At 39.2% G+C, this 19,111-nt stretch overlaps 2 protein-coding genes across 4 annotated transcripts in view; both read right to left on the bottom strand.

The window, feature by feature from the left end:
• The window catches only part of AMPH (amphiphysin), a 254,072-nt gene that overhangs the window by 185,342 nt on the left and 49,619 nt on the right, over positions 1-19,111 (bottom strand). The window lies entirely within an intron of this gene.
• Positions 1,510-4,311, bottom strand: LOC119534597 (myotrophin-like). Its single transcript, XM_037837114.1, has one exon. It carries the CDS (start codon positions 4,300-4,302, stop codon positions 3,700-3,702), a length of 603 nt encoding a protein of 200 aa, XP_037693042.1. The 5' UTR covers positions 4,303-4,311; the 3' UTR covers positions 1,510-3,699.

Consider the following 19,111-nt stretch of genomic DNA (forward strand, 5'->3'; position numbering starts at 1 on the left):
TTAATTTTGATGAGGTCCTATTTATCTATTTTTTCTTTTCTTGCTTGTGCTTTGGGTGTAAAGACTAAGAAACCATTGCCTAACACAGGGTCCTGAAGATCCTTCCCTATGTTTTCCTTTAGGAGTTTGATAGTTCTGGCTCTTATATTTAGGTCTTTGATCCATTATGAGTTGATTTTGTATAAGGCATCAGGTAGGGACACACTTTGATTCTTTTGCAAATGGAGATGCAGTTTTCCCAGCCCATTTGTTGAAGAGACTATTCTCTCCCAATTGAGTGTTCTTCTCCTCCTTATCAAAAACCAGTCAGCCATATATGTTAGGGTTGACTTCTGAGTTCTCAATTAAATTCCGTTTGTCTATATGCCTGTCCTTTTGCCAGAACCATGCTGTTTTGATTACTGTGGTTTTGTAATAAGTTTTAAGATCAGAACGTGAGTGCTCCAACTTTGTTCTTTTTCAACAAGGCTTTGGCTATTCAAGGCCCTTTACCCTTCCATATAAATTTTTTTTTTTTTTTTTTTTTTTTTTTTTTTTTGTAGCACAATTCAAGTTTATTCCATTTGTTCTTGCAACACAAAACTTAAACACAGTATTATTTAGCATTCGGATGTACATGAACTGGGATAATATGAGAAACCCAATTATGTCAAAAGTATTATACTGTGGAAAAAATGAACTCAAATATATCAAAATGCACAAAGCACTAGTTTTCTTCCGTTACTGCTTAGAAAGATATGATTGTTTCTCCATTTACAAAATAGAATCAGGACAATTTAATTTCTTATAATTTTGCATGCAAAACACTGCAACTGCTTATGTAGGAGGGTGCTCTCACCAGTTTCTCCTAAACACAATTGAGTATACAATATTGAATGGAAGAAAACAGCAGCTCAGTTGAAGTATTAATTGTAATAAAGAAATTTCAACTAGGTATATAGAGATTTAAAATCCATTATCTGGGGAAAGAAATCAACGAACAAAGAGCCTACTACTTGTTTGCAGCTTCTGTACAATGCCACCTACCTACCTGTCCTCTGTGCCCAACTGGTTTAAGAAAGGTGTGCTATGCATACAACTACTTGGATATATTCAGGTGCTGAATTTGAACTATAAGTCTACAGATACCAGTGTGAAGCTGCAAGGGGTAAATTTGTTAGTATACTAATGTAAACAGGTAAATCACCCTGTTTTTACTTGATATAATGCATATGAAATGACCGATTTAGTACAAAACTACAGAACATGCAAGATTTTTCTGAGATGTTAAATATTACTTCAATGGAGAACAAAACTTACTTGACCTTTCACTAATGCATTGATTACCAAAAAGCAGACATGGTTTTAGCTTCCTCTACTCAAAGTATGAACATTAAGTGTTGTGACTTTTCTCTGCCAAGTGGTTCAAAAATACATTATAAATAACCTAGTTAAAAAAAAACAAAAACAGAAACAAATGTTAAAACCATCTTGGTCAGTCTATTCTATTCTATGTTCTATATGTTATTTTCTCAAGCAATCGCTTCTTAATTATGGGGTTTACAAAATGGCTGAGAAAGAAGAGGAGGGCAAAATAGCCTCTACTGCATTATAAGGAACATCAGGAAAAACTGTACAAAGAATCACATGGTTTGTATACCACAATGACTGTAGAAAGCAGACCAGGTTTAGGAATGATGAGACAATGCACTCTCTGCAATAGCCAACTACAACAAAACACTTTGAAAGTAAAGGTGGAAATCATGTAAAGGGCAAAATTCAAGCTTTTTAAATAACATTATGTTAAGAGGTGAAAACAAAGATAAGAAAATACCTTGTTGCCTACTGTGATAATTACAGACTGACAGAGTGCCCTCCATTTCCAATGAGGATGTCTCCATAGTTTGGTTCAGTGATGTAACAAAGTACTGATTACTGACTTTTAATCCAATTCTAATAGGCAGCAGAATTAGCCAGGTATGTGAAAGTATTTACACCACTATTTTGTGATTTTCTTGGACTCTGAAAAATTACAGGTTTAGGCTAGTTTTGAGTGAAAAAGCCATGGGTTAAGAAAAGGATTCCTGAAGAAAAACACACAACACATAAACCCATATGCCAACCAGTGAATCAGCAACTGATCAGTAAGATTTGTCATTAGCTAGGCTGATGGCTCTTGGTAAGTTTAACCCTGCTGTAGAATGCTACATTGCCTGAAAAAATGATTATTAATTCCTCATTATCCACAATCTGAATACAATTTCCTAACCCACCGTTTTCCCCCTGTTCAAGAATTTGAAGTATATTCAATTACTGCAGGACCTGGCTAAGGAAAAACCCTAATATTTTTAATAAGCTTATATGGATGGCAAGTCAAAGGAATCTTAATGTTTTAAAAGCGATGTATCAAATTTAAGGGTATATGTATTAATAATTAAGTTACACTACTTATGAAATAAACATTTGGATGTGTCCAAATATTTTCTGTTTCGTAAGAACATCATTTTAGGGCATTATATTCTAAGAATGCAGAATACAATTTGAAGGCATCACATTTTATGCAATGCAAGATTTATAGAAGAAATAAAAATATATTATGAGAGGGGTTGACATAGGATCAGCAGAAGTCTATCAACAACTCAGGAAAACCTGGTTAACAAGCATCGTTTCTGAAGGGATGAGGTTAAATTTGTCCAAATAGTAAATCTCACCCCAGTGAAGGCTTTGGTGCAGTAAGTAATCAGCATCCAAGATGGGTCTGAGAGGCATTTCAAAGAATGTTCCTTGATTCTCCAAACACAAGTGAGTTCAATCCACTCAAACAGCAAATGAAGAAAATCCATAGGTACTAAGACAACTGCTCTCTTTTTATGAAACAAACAAGCGTATGGCTATGATTCTATTTTTAAATCCCCTTTTACTACCAGCAGGAGTTTGCAAGTGTTTCAATGTTACATAGATGTCTGAATCTAGAGGAGAAAAAAAATACTCATCCTGGAATGATTTCTCCTTTAGACTTCCAAAATTTAAGATTTTTTAAAAATAAAACTAGTCAGTATTATCTAAAGATACATGAAATCCATGTGAAAGGGGAGAGGAAATCCAAGGTTCAGTCATCCAGCAATTTGGGAGTGTGCCCCTCCTCATCTTAAGTGAGCTTTCACATAAAGCTTAAAGTCACTGAGGAAAGATCTGGTCACCAACCACAGGTAGTGTTCTTAACTACGCCAAGAAATCTCCATTAGAGTGCATTCTTAAGGCAGAAGGCTGTAGCTAATTGCTTATCTCAGCACCCTAAGTTTACATCACAGCAGCCACTACTGCTTGCACAGTTAGGGCTACTAAATATGTATAGTTGGCCTTTGTATAATCCGACCTTCAACACAATCTAATTAATAAATTAGCCAGGGAGCTGAAAAGGTCAAATGTCAATGGTGTATTTTATCTTTGCTCTCCCTTGGGTATAAGCTGTATATTTTATTAGAAATGGAAGAGGCAGACTTGATCAGGAATCCTGGTAAAAGCCCGATCGTGTTTTTTCCCCCTCTTCCAAAACATTTTCTTTTCTGGTAGCCTGATTTGTTATGAATTTCTCTCTCCCCTCACCCCTCTTAAAGTATTTAGCTGAAGAAGCTGGCAGATAGAGAGTGACAGACAGACAGGCAGCAGTGTGAGGCCACAGGAGAGTCATTCCTCAAGAGTTATCAGTCCATTCATCCATCACTGAAGAAGAGCTTTGATTGCCTGGTTGTCAGTGGCTTCAAAGGCAGTTAATCCATCTGGACCTTTCACAGTCTTATCAGCACCCTTTGACAGAAGCAATTTCACGCAGGAAACATGACCCTCATAGACAGCAGACAGAAGAGGAGTAATATGATGTTTATCTGGAGCATTAATATCTGCTCCTTTCAGCAGCAGAAATTCCAGGATTTCAAGCTGGCCACAATCTGCTGCATAATGAAGAGGCTTCCTTCCACCTTCTAATGTCCGGTTGACATCTTCTCCCTTGGCCACATAGTCTTTAACCTCGTCCAAGTCTCCGTTTTTCAGGGCCCACATGAACTCCTTGTCGCACATCACTGCAGCGGGGCGGGCCAGTTGGCCGGGAACAAGACGTGGAGGCGGTGACAACAGCAAGCGGATACCGCCAGGAGATTGGAAAACACGGCCGCGCAGAGCCGGACAGGATGGGAAGAGATGGCGGGTTAGGCTGCCAGGCGGGTGAGGCAGTTGGCCGCAGCAACCGTTGGGGCGGGAGAAAGAAAGTTTTTCTGCAGCCGCCAGGCCCAGCAGAGCAGGTTCCGCCTGGGCGAGAAGCTCCATATAAATTTGACAATTGCTTTTCCCAAATCTGCAAAGAAGGTTGTTGGAATTTGTATTGGGATTGCTTTAAATCTTTAAAACACATTGGGGAGAACTGACATCTTAACAATATTTAGTCTGCCAATCTATGAACACACAACACCCTTCCATTTATTTAAGTCTATTTTGGTTGCTTTTAGCAATGTTTTGTAGTTTTCTGTGTACATGTCATTTACATCCTTGGTTAGATTTATTCCTAGATATTCAATTCTTTTAGTTGCTATTGTAAATGAAATTTTTTTCTTGATTTCTTCTTCTGATTATTCATTGCACGTGTATAGAAACATTACTGATTTGGGGGTGGTGATCTTGTACCCTACCACTTTGCTGAATTCATTTATTAGCACTAGGAGCTTTGTTGTTGAGTTTTGAAGATTTTCTGTATATAGGATCATGTCAAATACGGAAAAGTTTCACTTTTTCCTTTCCAATTTGGATGATTTTATTACTTTTTCCTGCCTATTTGCTCTAAGTAGAACTTCCAGTTAAATAACAGTGGTGACAGTGGGCATCCTTATCTTCTAGCAGATCTTAGATGGAAAGTTTTTAGTCTTTCACAATTAAGTATGATGTTATCTGTGGGTTTTTCATATATGTCACTTATAATTTTGAAGAAGTTTCCTTCTATTCTTAGTTTTTGTTAGGGGTTCTGGATTTTGTCAAATGCCTTCTCTGTGTCAACTGAGAAAGTCAAGTGTTTATTTCCATCATCCTGTTAATGTGGTGTATTACATTAATTTTCTTATGTTAAACCACCCTTGCATAACAGGAATAAATTCCACTTGGTCATGGTATATATTTCTTTTAATGTGCTGTTGGATTTGGTGTGCTAGTACTTTGTTGAGGATTTTTGCATCTATATTCATAAGAGATACTGGTCTATAATTTTCTTTACTTCTGGTATCTTTATCTGAATTTGGTCTCAGGGTGATGTTGGCCTTATAAAATGAATTAGGGAATGTTTCTTCCTCTTCAATTTTTTGGAAGAGTTTGAGCAGGACTGGTGTTAATTCTTCTTGGAATGTTTGGGAAAAATCCCCTGTGAAGTCATTTGGTCCTGGGCTTTTCTTTGCTGGGAAGTTTTTGATTACTGATTAAATCTTTTTACTAGTTATTGGTTTGTTGAGATCTGCTATTTCTTCTTGAGTTAGAGTAGGTAAACTGTGTATTTCTAGGAATTTTTCCATTTCTTCTAGATTATTCAATTTGTTGTTGTACAATTATTCATAGTACCTTCACATAGTCCTTTTTATTTCTGTGAGGTAGATAGTAATGCCCCCTTTTCATTTTTCTGATTTTAGTTATTTATGTCCTCTCTTTTCTTCATCAGTCTAGCTAAAGGTTTTCAATTTTATTGAGCTTTTCAAAGAACCAAGGTTTGGTTTTTTTTATTCTATTTTTTTATTCTCTAATTTATTTAGCTCTGCCCTATTCTTTTATGTCCAAAACCACAGCTTTATCATTACTTTTTATGCATTTGCATTTTAGCACCTGGAGTTACGTACCAAAAAATACAATATAATAGTTCTGGAATTTATAATTACCCACATGGTTACCTCTGCCTGAGGTCTTGGTTTCTTTATGACACTTTGAACCACTGTCTAAGAACTCCTTTCTTTCCAGTCTGAAGAACTCCCTTTAGTGTTGCTTGTAGGGCAGGTCTACTGGTGATGAACTCCCTCAGCTTTTGTTTATCCAGGATGTCTTAATCTCTCCCTCATTTTTGAAAGAAAATCTTGCCAGGTTAAATTTACTGTTGGCATTTGTTTTCTTTCAGTACTTTAAGTATTTCAACCCATTGCCTTCTTGCCTCCCTGGTTTCTGATGAGAAATTGGCAATCTAAATGGGACTCCCTTGTACGTAACACATTGCTTTCTCTTGCAGCTTTCAGAACTCTGTCCGTGTCCTTTGCATTCAACAATGTGAGCAATGTATGACAGAGTGTATTTTTCTTCATATTTCTTCTGTTTTTGGTTGTCTGAGCTTCTTGGATGTGCATACCCATGCCTTCTGCTAAGTTTGGGGAGTTCTCTGTCATTATTTCTTTGAATATTCCTTCTGCCCCTTTCTCTCTTTCTTCTTCTTGGACCCCCCATAATGTGTATATTTGTATGTCTGATGGTGTCACAGAGGTTTCTTGGGCTGTTTTCACTTTTTATAATTATTTTTTCTTTCTGCTCCTTAGCCTGACTCCTTTGAAGTATCTTGTCTTCAAGTTTGCTGATTTTGTCTTCTGCCACCACCAACATGCTGATGAAACCCTCCTGGGAATTTTTCATTTCATTTTTTTTTTGTGGTCTTCAACTCCAGTATTTTTGTTTGGTTCCTTTTTAAAACATGTATGTCTTTATTGAGAGTCTCATATATTTCATTCATTGTTTTCCTGATATCCTTTAGTTCTTTCTCTGTATTTTCCTTCATCTCCTTGATCATACTGATGACCTTTTTTTTTTTAATCTTTGTCTGCTATGTTCACTGTTTCCTCTTCTTCATTGAAGTTTCCTGGATGTTTATCCTCTTCTTTTGGATGAGCCAAAGGATTTTTCTTGTAATCTTTTGTTGCACACTCTAAGATTTATTCCCAGAGATTTCTGTTCCTTGAATTTTTAACCAGCTGGTGATATGACAGAGATTTTCTTGAGTGTCTGGAGCTAAGAAAACCAAGCAAACCTTAGCCAAAATCGCCTTTCATCATCTTGGCAAATTGGCTTTGCGTTGGGTGGTGCAAGGACCTTCCTGTCTTTTCTGTGCCTGTGCCTTGTCCTGGGCTTGTGCTTGCTAGTGGCCTTAGGAGTTCCTCGGGTTAATGGAGTTTGAATGCCCCCTCTACCTCCCAGGAAAAAGACCTTCTCCCTCTCCTGTGTATTCTACTGCAATTGTTTCTTACACCGTGTTCCTTGTCTCAAGCTGCTTTAGCCTAGAGGGCAAATTCTAGGAGGGGGTGCACACCAGAGAGGAGCTTCCCAAGTCAGTATTTCCCAGCTGGAACAGGGTCAGGGACCACAAAGGGAGAGCTTCCTGGCTCCAGATGTCCTGGGATGGGGATGAGGGAGGATCAGGAAGGGCACCAGTAGCTTCTTCCATGGCTTCCCAAAGCTGCACTTTCTTGACTCAGCCCCTGTCTAGCAAATACAGCTTTTAACCGTCCTCTGCAGCTCTATGAAAGCCTACAGTCTTTAAGTCTCCTCCACTACCTTTATCCAGAGCAGGCTGGAACAATGGCCACTGTCAGAGCCAGGCCCCAGCGATCCAAAGCAGCTAATCAAACGCAGGGATTAGGTGATCTGTCCACACCTCCCCATCCCTACCCGGATCTTGGAGAAGTGGATTTTTATGTCCCTCTCTGGTTCTAGCAAGGTCCTCCAGAGGCCAGACCCCACTGCTGCCTGATGCAATGGTGGGAGATGGGGATGCTAACTCCATGTGAAGAGAAAAATCTACTGGTACTTACCGTAATTTACCAGCCTCCTATTCCCATTCTTCTCTGGATGCTACACAGTGTTCTACTGGACTCCTAAGTTTTGAAATAGTTAATTCAGACAGTTGCTGCCTATTTAACAGTTTTCTGGAGGACGGACTGACTCCTGGAGCTTCGTACCCTACCATCTCCCACAATTCTCTGCTAGCTAATAATTTAACAGAAGTGACTTAAGTTTACATGTGTATTTATATCTGTTTGTACTATAAATATTGTCTCTGTGTGCTTATACATTTGTACCCCCAAAAAATAAATACAAGCTCACATTAAATGAAAAACAGAATCACATGACAGAAGTACCTCCCATTAGTGCAAAGCAGAGCAGAAATGGAACAGGAAAAACAAACAATAAACAAGTAACATAAAGAGGAATAATGGCTGGGATAGGGTTCCTTCCATTTTCTAATACATTTTCTAGTACATTTGAATATAAAAATATGGGAAAGTTTTATTGGGTTTTTGTTTTTATTTTTTAAGGAAATTTGCAGTGAGGTGAGATTTGAGAAGAGCTTGGGATAAGAGGCAAGTCCCAGCTCTGGGGTTTGTCATCTGGTGAAGTGTTAACAGAGTAAGCATTGCCAGAAGTCAATTATGAGTACTTGTTATGATTAGCCCAACCAGAACACTAAAGGTGATAGAAAAGTTGCATTTATGTGTCTTTTGAAGTCTTACTTATCTGTTCTATTTTATTAATACAGAAATGGAAGCAATTTTCATAAAACAGAAAACCAATATGTTCCAATTATGTTAGATCTGTAAGGTAATAAGTTTCTTGGAAATAAATTACTGAAACAAATGAATTATATCTCTTCAATATAAATGGTAATTCTCCATGACAGCACAGATTTTACATAACATTGTGCACAGTGCAAATGGATGTTCAAGTAGATTATAACACTGCAGGCTGCCTGGAAATTGCCCTTAATAAGTCCTGGAAATTGGAGACCCAAGTTTCTGTGGGCAAGCCTCAGTCTCAACCTAAAAGTGGCCTTTTGGTAAAGGAAGCATATTTTTAAAAAATGTTTTAAAAAGAACAACTTGTAAAATAAATAGTGGATTCCACATTAGCGATGAAGACAAGATGGCAAGGCCACTCTTCAACTTCTCATTTGCTTGACTGTGCTGATTAGTGAAATGATAAATCATCATCAAAAATCTACTCCAAATCTAGCTAGCTAGGTCAGCTGAGATCTGATGTCTTTATCAATCAGGAAAATAGAAACTACTTCAAGCATGTATAATACAGGGGATGGAAGAACTCAAAAGCAGGACAGTGAGGTATTCTAAGGATTAGCAACTGCAGGAAGCTGTTCCCACACTGAGCCAGGAAGTCAGTGGGAGCAGATGATGACACTGACGAGCCCAGGGTCACCTGATGGAAGCTGGCACCACAGTGAGCCAGTCCGTGGGAAGGACATGCAGCTGCTGCTAACACAGCCACCCAAGGTGAGTGGAGAGGGCGTGAAATACCCTGGTTTCATCCTTCCACCGACCCTCCCATCTCCCATCAGTGCATCCTAATGGCCAATCCCAGCTGGAAGAAAAGTGACACCAAGCCTGGGAAATGTGGCCTGTAGGGTCAGGCCCTCTGCCATATGGAGAGCACAGGAAGGGTGAGCCAGGGATCTGAGGGCAAGCCCTTGCAACTGTGTGTTATCTGAACCGCATCACGGTATCACCACTCCAAGGAATTGCTTTATTGTATGCTGCTTTGGTGTAGTGCCATCAGCCTATATCAAGAGTTGATGAAATGCATCATCATTAATGTTTTGTCAATAATGTTATGATTACTGACAAAATAGTGTCAGCATTATTACTCATTATGTCACAGTGTAAGACCCCAAGGAGAAATTTCTACAAAATATTTGTACTTCCCCAAAGTAATCAGGTAGATTTAGCTTATGGACACTGGGTTATGAAATGCTCTGACTTTCTTCATTGTACTGTCCATCCCAGCTGAACTGCAGCTCACCTCAGTCCTCTCTCCACTTTTAAAAAAAATTTTTCTTCTTTATTCCTATTTTTATTTTTTTTACTTTCTGCATTACCAATTATAAGCTGACTTGAATAGTTTATAGAACAAGCAGGAAAGAAATACATACATGTATACATATATATACTCAAGTAAGTGTACATGCATAATTTCAAATGTAAACAAACCTAATATAACATAAATTCAAGGCATGAGTTTTTGTGTCATACCAAATTGAGCTTGAAGTCTAGCTATTAACTCTTCATTTGTCAAACATATTACAAATATTTATTTTGTGTTTTTAATTACTTTTTAATACTGTTTTTGCTTTGTTGACCTATGCAATACAGATTATTAGTGTTGATGAAGTTAAATCTATCAGTCCTTTGTGTGATGATTGCATGCTTAGGGAGATGCTCCCCATAATAAGAGCCAATAAATATTAGTTTATATTTCTTCCTAGCTGTTTTATGGTTTCTTTAAATAAAAAAACATTCAATGTTTTAAAGCATAACAACAATAGCAAACAACTATATAGAACTTGTTCTAGGCTAGATATTGTTCTAAACTATTCTAAACGGTTAATTCTCACAACAACCCTAAGGCAGCTACCATTAGTATCCCCATTTTACAGATGAGAAAACTGAGGTGCACCAAGGTTAAGCAACTTGACCAAAGTAACATGGCTAGGATATGGCAGAGAGAGGATTTGAACTCAGGTGGTTGGCTCTAGACCTGCAGTGCTCAAACACAGTGCCATGCTGCCTTTGGAATTTATTCTGATGCAAGGTGTAGGGCAAGGATCTGAAGCTGTTTTGTTTTGTTTTCTTTCCTGAGCAGTCAGCTAACAATCCCAGCAATATCACTGAATTACCTTTATCTCCCACAATGAGTCATGCTAACTTTATCAAATATATTCTTATTATCCTTGACATCAGGTATGTGAAGACAGCTGCGATGATGCAGGGCCTTATTTTTCCTAGTGCACACTGACAGGTACAACAACTACAACAACTGAGACTGTGATTTATCAAGTGAACCCTATTATAAACCACAGACTGTAGTTAATAGTACAATTATAAAACTGTTCTTTCAGGAATTGTAACAAATGTACCACACTAATGCAAGGTGTTAACAGGGTCGTATATGGGAACTCTTTATTTTATGCATGATTTTTCTGTAAACCTACAACTTCTCTAATTTAAAAAAAGTCCTTAAAAAAAGAAAAAAAAACAGAAACACACTAAGATTTGAGCCTTCTGCCCCAGGCAGCATCTGGCTGGCGGACCACAGATCACCCTTTCCTAAGGCCCCACTCAATCACCAGGAAACCTCAAGACACAGGCAAACACAACAACACTACACATTAGAATTCCAGCCCAACTATCACTTTCTCATTAGGATTTCCTCTAATTAAAAGATTTAGGAAGTGGAAATGAGACTCATAATCAGCAGCTGGTGTTCACGCAGCCTTTGCCACTTATAAGACAGAAAAATGGCTGGCCTAAAAAAACGTTGCAAACAAACAAAAACAGCCTTTATTACAAAAATAAGTAAATATTTATGGAATAAATAAAATATGGTAGGAGTGGTTAGCCAACACTAGTGATAGGACGATGGGTGTTTCGTTTCGTTTTTAATTCTGTTTTCTCCTAGGTTTTCCAAATTTTTATCATGGTCACTCATTTACTATTACCTGGATAAAAATCATTATTAAAATATTTCACAATGATTGAATACTGTAAGTAAACCTAAGACCCAGGTTTCCTATTGCATTTCTTCACCTACTCTCTGCAGACCCTACACTAGGGTTTGGGGATGGAGAACAAAAAATATTTTAGCTTTGTCTATAATAATTTGAATTTGTAATCTGGAGAATATATTCATGAATATTTGTGCAATAGAATATTATTTTTTAAGTGTTTATAAATGTATACAATGGAGCATGGACATGAAGTGCCAAGGCCGTAACTGTGTAAGAGAAGTCTTCTGAGGACAGCTTGATGCTCTTTCCACTCGCCTGCCTCCCACCTCCCAACCCCAGGCCCAGCCTCTGCTACCACCTTCACTCTCCCTGGGCAGCATTCTTCGAGGTCCCAGGCAAACAGTGGGGGTGACTATCCTGCTGATCTTCTCCTAACCTAAAATGGGTATGGTGGCAAAGGCACCCTCTCCCCATAACCTCCTCAGTCCACTGCCATTGCTTCTATTCACTTTCCCTCAATAACTCTTACAAAGAACCTTCTTTGTATTGATGACCATTGTATAGCCCCCTGGGCTTGTGGTAGTTAGAAGGCTGTATGCACCCCAGAAGAGATCATGTTCTTTTAATCCACTCCTATGGGTGGAGACCTATTGTGGTGGGATGTTTTGATGAGGTTATTTCAATTAAGATGTGGCCCACCACATTCAAGGTGGGTCTTAATCCTCTTTCTGGACTCCTTTCTAAGAGGGTAAAACACATACAGAAGCTAAGAGATGAAATTGAGAGAGGCTCACGGAAAAAGCTTCAGAAAAGTTGAGAGACAAGGACATACCCACAGAAGCTGCAAGGAAGCCACTGAAGCTGGAAGCAATAAAACCTGGGAGAGAAGGACCAGCAGACTCCAGCCATGTGTCTGGCCATGTGACAGAGGAGCCCGGATTGTCAGCAGCCTTTCTTCAGGAAGAGGTATCATCCTGTTGATGCCTTAACTTGGACATTTTCGTGGCCTTAGAATTGTAATTTGTAAGTTAATAAATTTCCATTGTTAAATGCCAGTCCATTTCCGGTATACTGCATTTCGTCAGCGTCAGCAAACCAAAACAGGGCTAGACTGTCACTAGAGTTTCTAAACACCTATTGAGATTCGGCATTTTGTAAGATCTCAAGAGCCAAAGGACACAACCAATGAGCCAAAGCACCTTCATGACATGCCATCAAAGCGACCATCCAGTGCTGGGGAATTCAAAACCTTCCAAAGCAGCCCATCCTATTCTGGAAAAGCTCTAATTAAATAAAGATGGAAGAAAACAATTTTCTAATATTGAGCTGCACTCTTCATGCTTATAAATTTTCTTTATTTGTTCTCCTACTTCAGCTCTCCAGGGCAGAACGAATCCTTTCTCCAGAAGACAGCCCTTCAAATGTTTGATTTAATATCTTCAGATATTCAATTATGGCAATTTTCCTTACGTGTGGCTGTTCTTTGTTATTTTTTTCCTGTTTTCATATTTATCCACCTGACAATACCTAGAATGAACCATCTGGGGCCTCCCAGGAAATCATTTGGAGCACGAATTAGATGCCTGGACAAGCATGATCTTTGTTTTATTCATCAACTCAGGGTAGGTAAGGCAAAAGGCAAAAGAATGGGGCGTGGCGAGTCACTCATTGTTCTTTTCCATTTTATTTCTAAAGAAAGGCTAAGGAATTGGGACAGAACCCCCAGACTCACACCTGAGAGACCTCCACTTAACTCTTTACTGAGTCTAATACAAGTAAAATGTAAGACGTAGCACAGTGCATGGCTGCAAACGTAGATCTGGAGACATACTGAGGTCTGGCAGGCAATAGCTGTGTGACCTTGGGCAAACCATGTAACGTCTCCAGACTGAGCTTTCTCATCTATAATATGGAAATAATAAAATCTACTTTACATGGCTGCTTTGAGAAACCAAATGAAATAATACATCTAAGGCTCACAATATGCTCTCAGTAACTACTAGCTATTATTATTTCTTAAAGAAGATACGTATAGGCTTCCTGTCTTCTACCCTATTCACTTCTAGTTTACATATAAATCCACTTTACCAGTGTGAGGAAATCTGGGGGTAGATTTTTGTATACAGGAACAGGGAGAGGATATACTTCCGACATAAAACTTTATTACAGCTTTTGAAAACATGTGACAAACGAACAACACCCAAAATCTAATTTTTAAAAACCCAAAAGGAATAAAAAGAATGAACAGCACTGTGGATGGACGTGCCCCCTTGGTGTACCAAGTTTCCGAAGTGCATGTCACTGAGGTAGGACACCTTACCCCTGGGGCTGCTCTCCAAGTCCCCAGGCTGTAGTTCCAGTTTCTGGCCTGGTCAGTTACAGGTTTTCATTCCAGTCGTCCCTTCTGGGTATGCAGCGGCTAAGAAATGGAAGCCACCAGGAAGGATGACACCCCCCGACACACACTGTATAAACCAACAATTTACATTCTGGTCTATATGCTTTATCCTCTTGTGAGCTTGATTGGTGCAAGTCAACTGCCAAGAACTCTGGACTACTAACCAGGGTTCCTAAAGGCAGGAACGTCACCTTTTTAATTTTCTCCTGATAACCAGAATTTAACACAGTGCCTCCTTTACTATAGAATGCCATGAATCGTTGTTGAATGAATGAGTGAAGGAAAGAAGAAATAATAGAAGGAAGAAGGTAGGAAGGAAAGAAAAAAAAAGAAAGGAAAGAACGGAGGGAAGGAGAGAGAGAGGGAGGGAGGAAGGAAAGGAGAGAAAGAGGAAAGAAGGGAGGGCAGCAGGGATGGAGACGATGAACAAATGAATGAACAAATGAATGAACAAGTGAAGATAATGCTGTGAAGCCTCGAGGGAGCCAGCCCTATCCTGACAATACCAAGGGCTTAACACTGGAAACTACCACAATCACTGCCAGCTTTGCAGGCTTTCCCATGAGTGAAAACAGGCGCAATTACATTATGTGTACTAATAAATGACGGAGACTGGGCTGAGATCAGTTACCGACACTGCCGCATGGAACCAGGGAGGCACTGCTCCCTTACAGGCCATGCCCTTCAAGTCACTCGCAGTGCCTTCCAAGAGAAAATCACACCCACCACTGCAAAGTCAGAAAGACATCAAGAGTAACCCAGTGTGCCCTTACTCATTAAGAGTGGTTCCACCACCCGCTGAGCTGGCAGTCAGTAAACAAGAAGAGACCGCAAGCTCTCCACCCTCTCCCCAGACAAAAAGTAGGTGATTAAAGAGAACCTCCCTGCAGATAGAAGAGATGAGTGGGTAGGGTTGCCAAATTAAGCTAATAAAAATACATATTTGGGACATACTTATAACTAAAATGTTACTTGTTTTTAATGTGAATTCAAATTCAATTGTCCTGTATTTTACATGGCAACCCTATGAGCAGGTAAACCAGTTCCATCCTGTTTCTAAGTGAGCGCATCAGCCAATGAGGACACGAGAGATAAACCCAGATAGCGACGATTTAACACAACATGAAGGAGCACTGAACTTGGGGACCCGATTCCTGGTAGCACCATGTGACCATGAAAGTCATCTGATCTCAAAGTCTCATTTTCCCCATCTGTGAAATGGGAGTAAAGGTCCCTACCAAACAGAATCCATAAATCCATGTTCATTGATTCATTCACTCATCTTCTATTACACTCTGTCCTTGCCAGCAAAGAGCAACAACTGAAGCATTGTCTCCTCCACCCAATTTTCTCGAAATTCTCTATTAATATGAGACAAAAAAGCATCCTTCCCAACAAACCACAAACCTTGCTTGGTGAATACCCTCTTCACTCTTCCAGGCGTATCATTTGGAAATCATGTATTTCTCCACAGCAGTGAGTGAAAAAGAAGAAATGGGACCTACATAAAATAGTGGCAATATCCATAAGGGCACCTTAGCTCTACAGAGCGGAGAATAGTTACACGTAAGAAGCTTGGCTTGGAGTCAGGCTTCTCTCAGAAACACGAAGAAACTCAGCCCCACACTGGCTAACTGACCACCCCTCTCCTCCCCGACCAGAGCTGGCTAATAGCTCAGGCAGGACTATCTGGCTTGTTTAATCACTCCAGTTCCTTTCCTGTATCACTTATTATACTGTAGGAAACAGAGGTGAGGCAATGAAATCCCAGAATTCTCTTAGCTGACATTCAGTGGAATGTTATTTGCCTAATTCCTTCACTCCACTGCCAAGCATCAGGAATGAACTGAGTCCTGGGGATTAAGGGGTGAAAAAGATAATGTAATCCATCACGTCATAAGAGAACAGGGAACAATAATAAGCATCTACTGCATTAACTTCTGATATGAATGTGTTTGCGGAAGTTAACACTTGGGATGGAAGCTTAACTGGGACAAAGCATCTACAGGAAGTTTTGACAAACAAGCAGGAATTCTCACCAGGCAAACAAAATTTATCCACTCATTCATCCAATAAATACTTGGAGCATTTATTATTAATGTGCTTATGAGCTAGGTAATTAGGTAGATCAATAAACAACAACAAAATGACCATGCCGTCATGGAAAGGATGCTCTTGTTGGAAAAGTGGAACAGACAATATATATAAATAAACATATGTATGTGCCTATATATACAAACACACTATAATGTCAAGTTCGGTAAGGAGAATTTCAATGCAACTTAAGAGCTAGAAGCCAGATTACAGGCAGGTGGACAGTGAGTGGAGCATGAAAGAAAGGAACGGGTAAGGTGAATCCTTTCAAGGTCAGGCCAAGAATGTCAAAGGAGAGAGTTGGAGTGATACCCAATGTACCAGTTTGGATGTATTACGTCCCCCAAAACACCATTACCTTTAATGCAATCTTGTGGGGGCAGACGTATTCATGTTGATTAGGTTGGAATCTTTGGATTAGGTTGTTTCCATGGAGATGTGACCCACCCAACTATGGGTAATACCTTTGATTAGATTGTTTCCATGGAGGAGTGGCCCCACCCATTCAGCCTGGGTCTTAATTAAATCACTAGAGCCCTATAAGAGCTCAGACAGAAGGAGCTCAGTGCTGCAGCTAATATAGACATTTTGGAGACAGCCATTGAAAGCGACTTTTGCTACCCAAAGTTTGCCTGGGAGAAATTAAGAGGATACCCCCAGATGCCTAGAGAGAAAAGTCCTGGGAGAAACCCATTTTGAAACATAACCTGGGAGCAAAGAAAGAAGATGCCAGCCACGTGCCTTCCCAGACAACAGAGGTGTTCCAGATGCCACTGGCCATTCTTCTGTGAAGGTACCCTATTGTTGATGCCTTAGCTTGGACACTTTTATGACCTTAAGACTATAACTGTGTAACCAAATAAACCCCCTTTATAAAAGCCAATCCATTTCTGGTATTTTGCATAATGGCAGCATTAGCAAACTGGAACACCTGAAGAAGGGTTGACTAGCATTATTTTTAAGAATGCAGACTTCAGAATGTTTGGAGGCTGAGGACAAGGTCAGTAGAGGAGAAAGAACCAGGAGAAAGCAAGAGAAAGCACAAACTAGCACAACCAGTTCCCAGAAAAGATGGAAACTGCGCTGGGAAGGAAAAAATGAGGATAGCTGGGAGAGAGGTCAGGGTAGCTCACCTCAATCTTTATTTTACAGAAGTTATATTTTATCACTCTTTACCATGTTAGAAATTAAAATTGAAAAATATTTTAAATACACGTCATTTAAAAATAATGAAAAAAAAATAAAAAATAAAATAAAAATAATGAACATATTTACATCTTAATATGAAATAGTTTATGATATTCTATGGTGGGGTTTTTTTTTGCTTTTTTTTTTTTTTTAACATTTTTGCAAATCTCTACTGCCTGGCTTAGTAGAACACGTCTGGATTCTCACATCTGCTTCTGCACTCAATCTGTTGACATATCACACCTGTGGAAAATCCCACTGTATACTTCTAAGAGAATGAGAGTGATAAAAGCTAATAACATCTTACCATTATGATGAAAATAATGTCAGTCTCACAAAGCCCCAAAAAGGGGGTCTCCAGACCACACTTTGAGAACTACTACTCCAAGCCAACCAGGGACAAATGGAAAGAATACACAACACCCAGCAGAGGTTTCCACACCTGCTGTGTTGGGGTCCCCTGCTGGTTTCTAGCTGGTCTACAGTGTGCAGTGACCTATAAGTCCCTGTCCATGACAGTGAGAGAGACACAAATGCTCATTCTTGGCCCAGGGCTGTCTCCAGTATTTGTTCCCCATACTGGTTCCAACAGCCACATGGGCAGACTCTCATCACCACCTATGGACTTGCTTGCCCCTCCTTTCTTCAGAGGACAGTTCTTTATCCTTGAAGTAGGCATGGCTGGCAACTTCACTTCCAACCCAGTGATTTCTGAGTTGCTTCTTAATATATATCAAGTATGTACTGGCTTCTTCTGAGTGTTGGCTACAATTATTGGAGTCCATTGTCTGACTCATGTTTAGTGATCTCTTGGTGCTGGGGATTGAATCATATCCTCATAAAGACATGCTCAAGTCCCAGAACCCATTGTAAATAGGACATTGAAGCTGTTATTATTAGTTAAGAGGTAGACTCATCTGTGAGTATGATCTTTAAAAATCAAATTTAGATGAGGCCAAATTGAATCAGGGTGGGCCTGAATCCACAGGGCTGAAGTCTTTATAAGCAAAGGAGACTGGACACAGCAGAAGCAGCCATAAGTGAGCAGAAATCAGAGAAGCAAACACAAGGAGAGAAATATCCATGTGAAGAAGGACTGCAAGAATGCTACAGACGCTGAGAGGAGGCAAGCTCTGCTGATATGTCATTGTTGGATTTTCACCTCCAAAACCACGAGAAAACAAATTCCTATTGTTTAAGCCAACCAGTGGTCTCTGTCACAGCAGCCTTAGGAAACTAAGTCACTTACTATGTATCAAAACCTTACAAGATAACCTAATGTCTTAAGATTTAAGAAATGCCTGGCCTAGAACTCTTCTTACAAAAAGAGCAATAATTGTGCCATGATAGCAATATTTTCACTTCCAGAATAATTCCTTGGAGGAGAAATGAATAATCACAGTTAATAATGGGAAGGCATTATTTTTGTTTTTATAGCTAAGTCTGAATTAATGATGTTAATCCCTATTCCTAAATTTAACTTTGAGTTCCTCTCACACCAAACCTTTTAAGTAAATTATATAGAGTAATAAAGAGACACACAAAGGATCAAGAAATTACGTACAATGTAAAATCTGTTCCTAAGTTACAAGGAAGGATTTATGCATAAAGCAAACTAGCCTAGCGTGCATTTCCAAAACAGTGAATCAAGTTTTGATGCTCAGACACATTCAGATTCTCATTGGGGCACTACTCCAATTCTATGTCCAAAAAATGCCACCTTCAATTTGCTTCCTTTCTTGGAAAAAACAACTAATTACATGATATTTCTACTTAATTTTTATGTCTTTCTCTTCTTAATGTTGGAGGCCAGGGAGTAAGATGAAATCTTTTAACTTATATAAATAGTAAAGGCTCATTACTATGTTTATGAATTCCCCCAGTGAGCCAATACAAGGACAAAGGTTCTGCATTCAATTAAGTTTGTAAAATAT

The sequence above is a fragment of the Choloepus didactylus genome, chromosome 5 (genome assembly GCF_015220235.1).
Source record: "Choloepus didactylus isolate mChoDid1 chromosome 5, mChoDid1.pri, whole genome shotgun sequence".
Taxonomy (NCBI): domain Eukaryota; kingdom Metazoa; phylum Chordata; class Mammalia; order Pilosa; family Megalonychidae; genus Choloepus; species Choloepus didactylus.

Excerpts from the sequence above, each read along its gene's own strand:
- LOC119534597 (XM_037837114.1), bottom strand. The coding sequence starts at position 4,302 with ATGGAGCTTCTCGCCCAGGCGGAACCTGCTCTGCTGGGCCTGGCGGCT.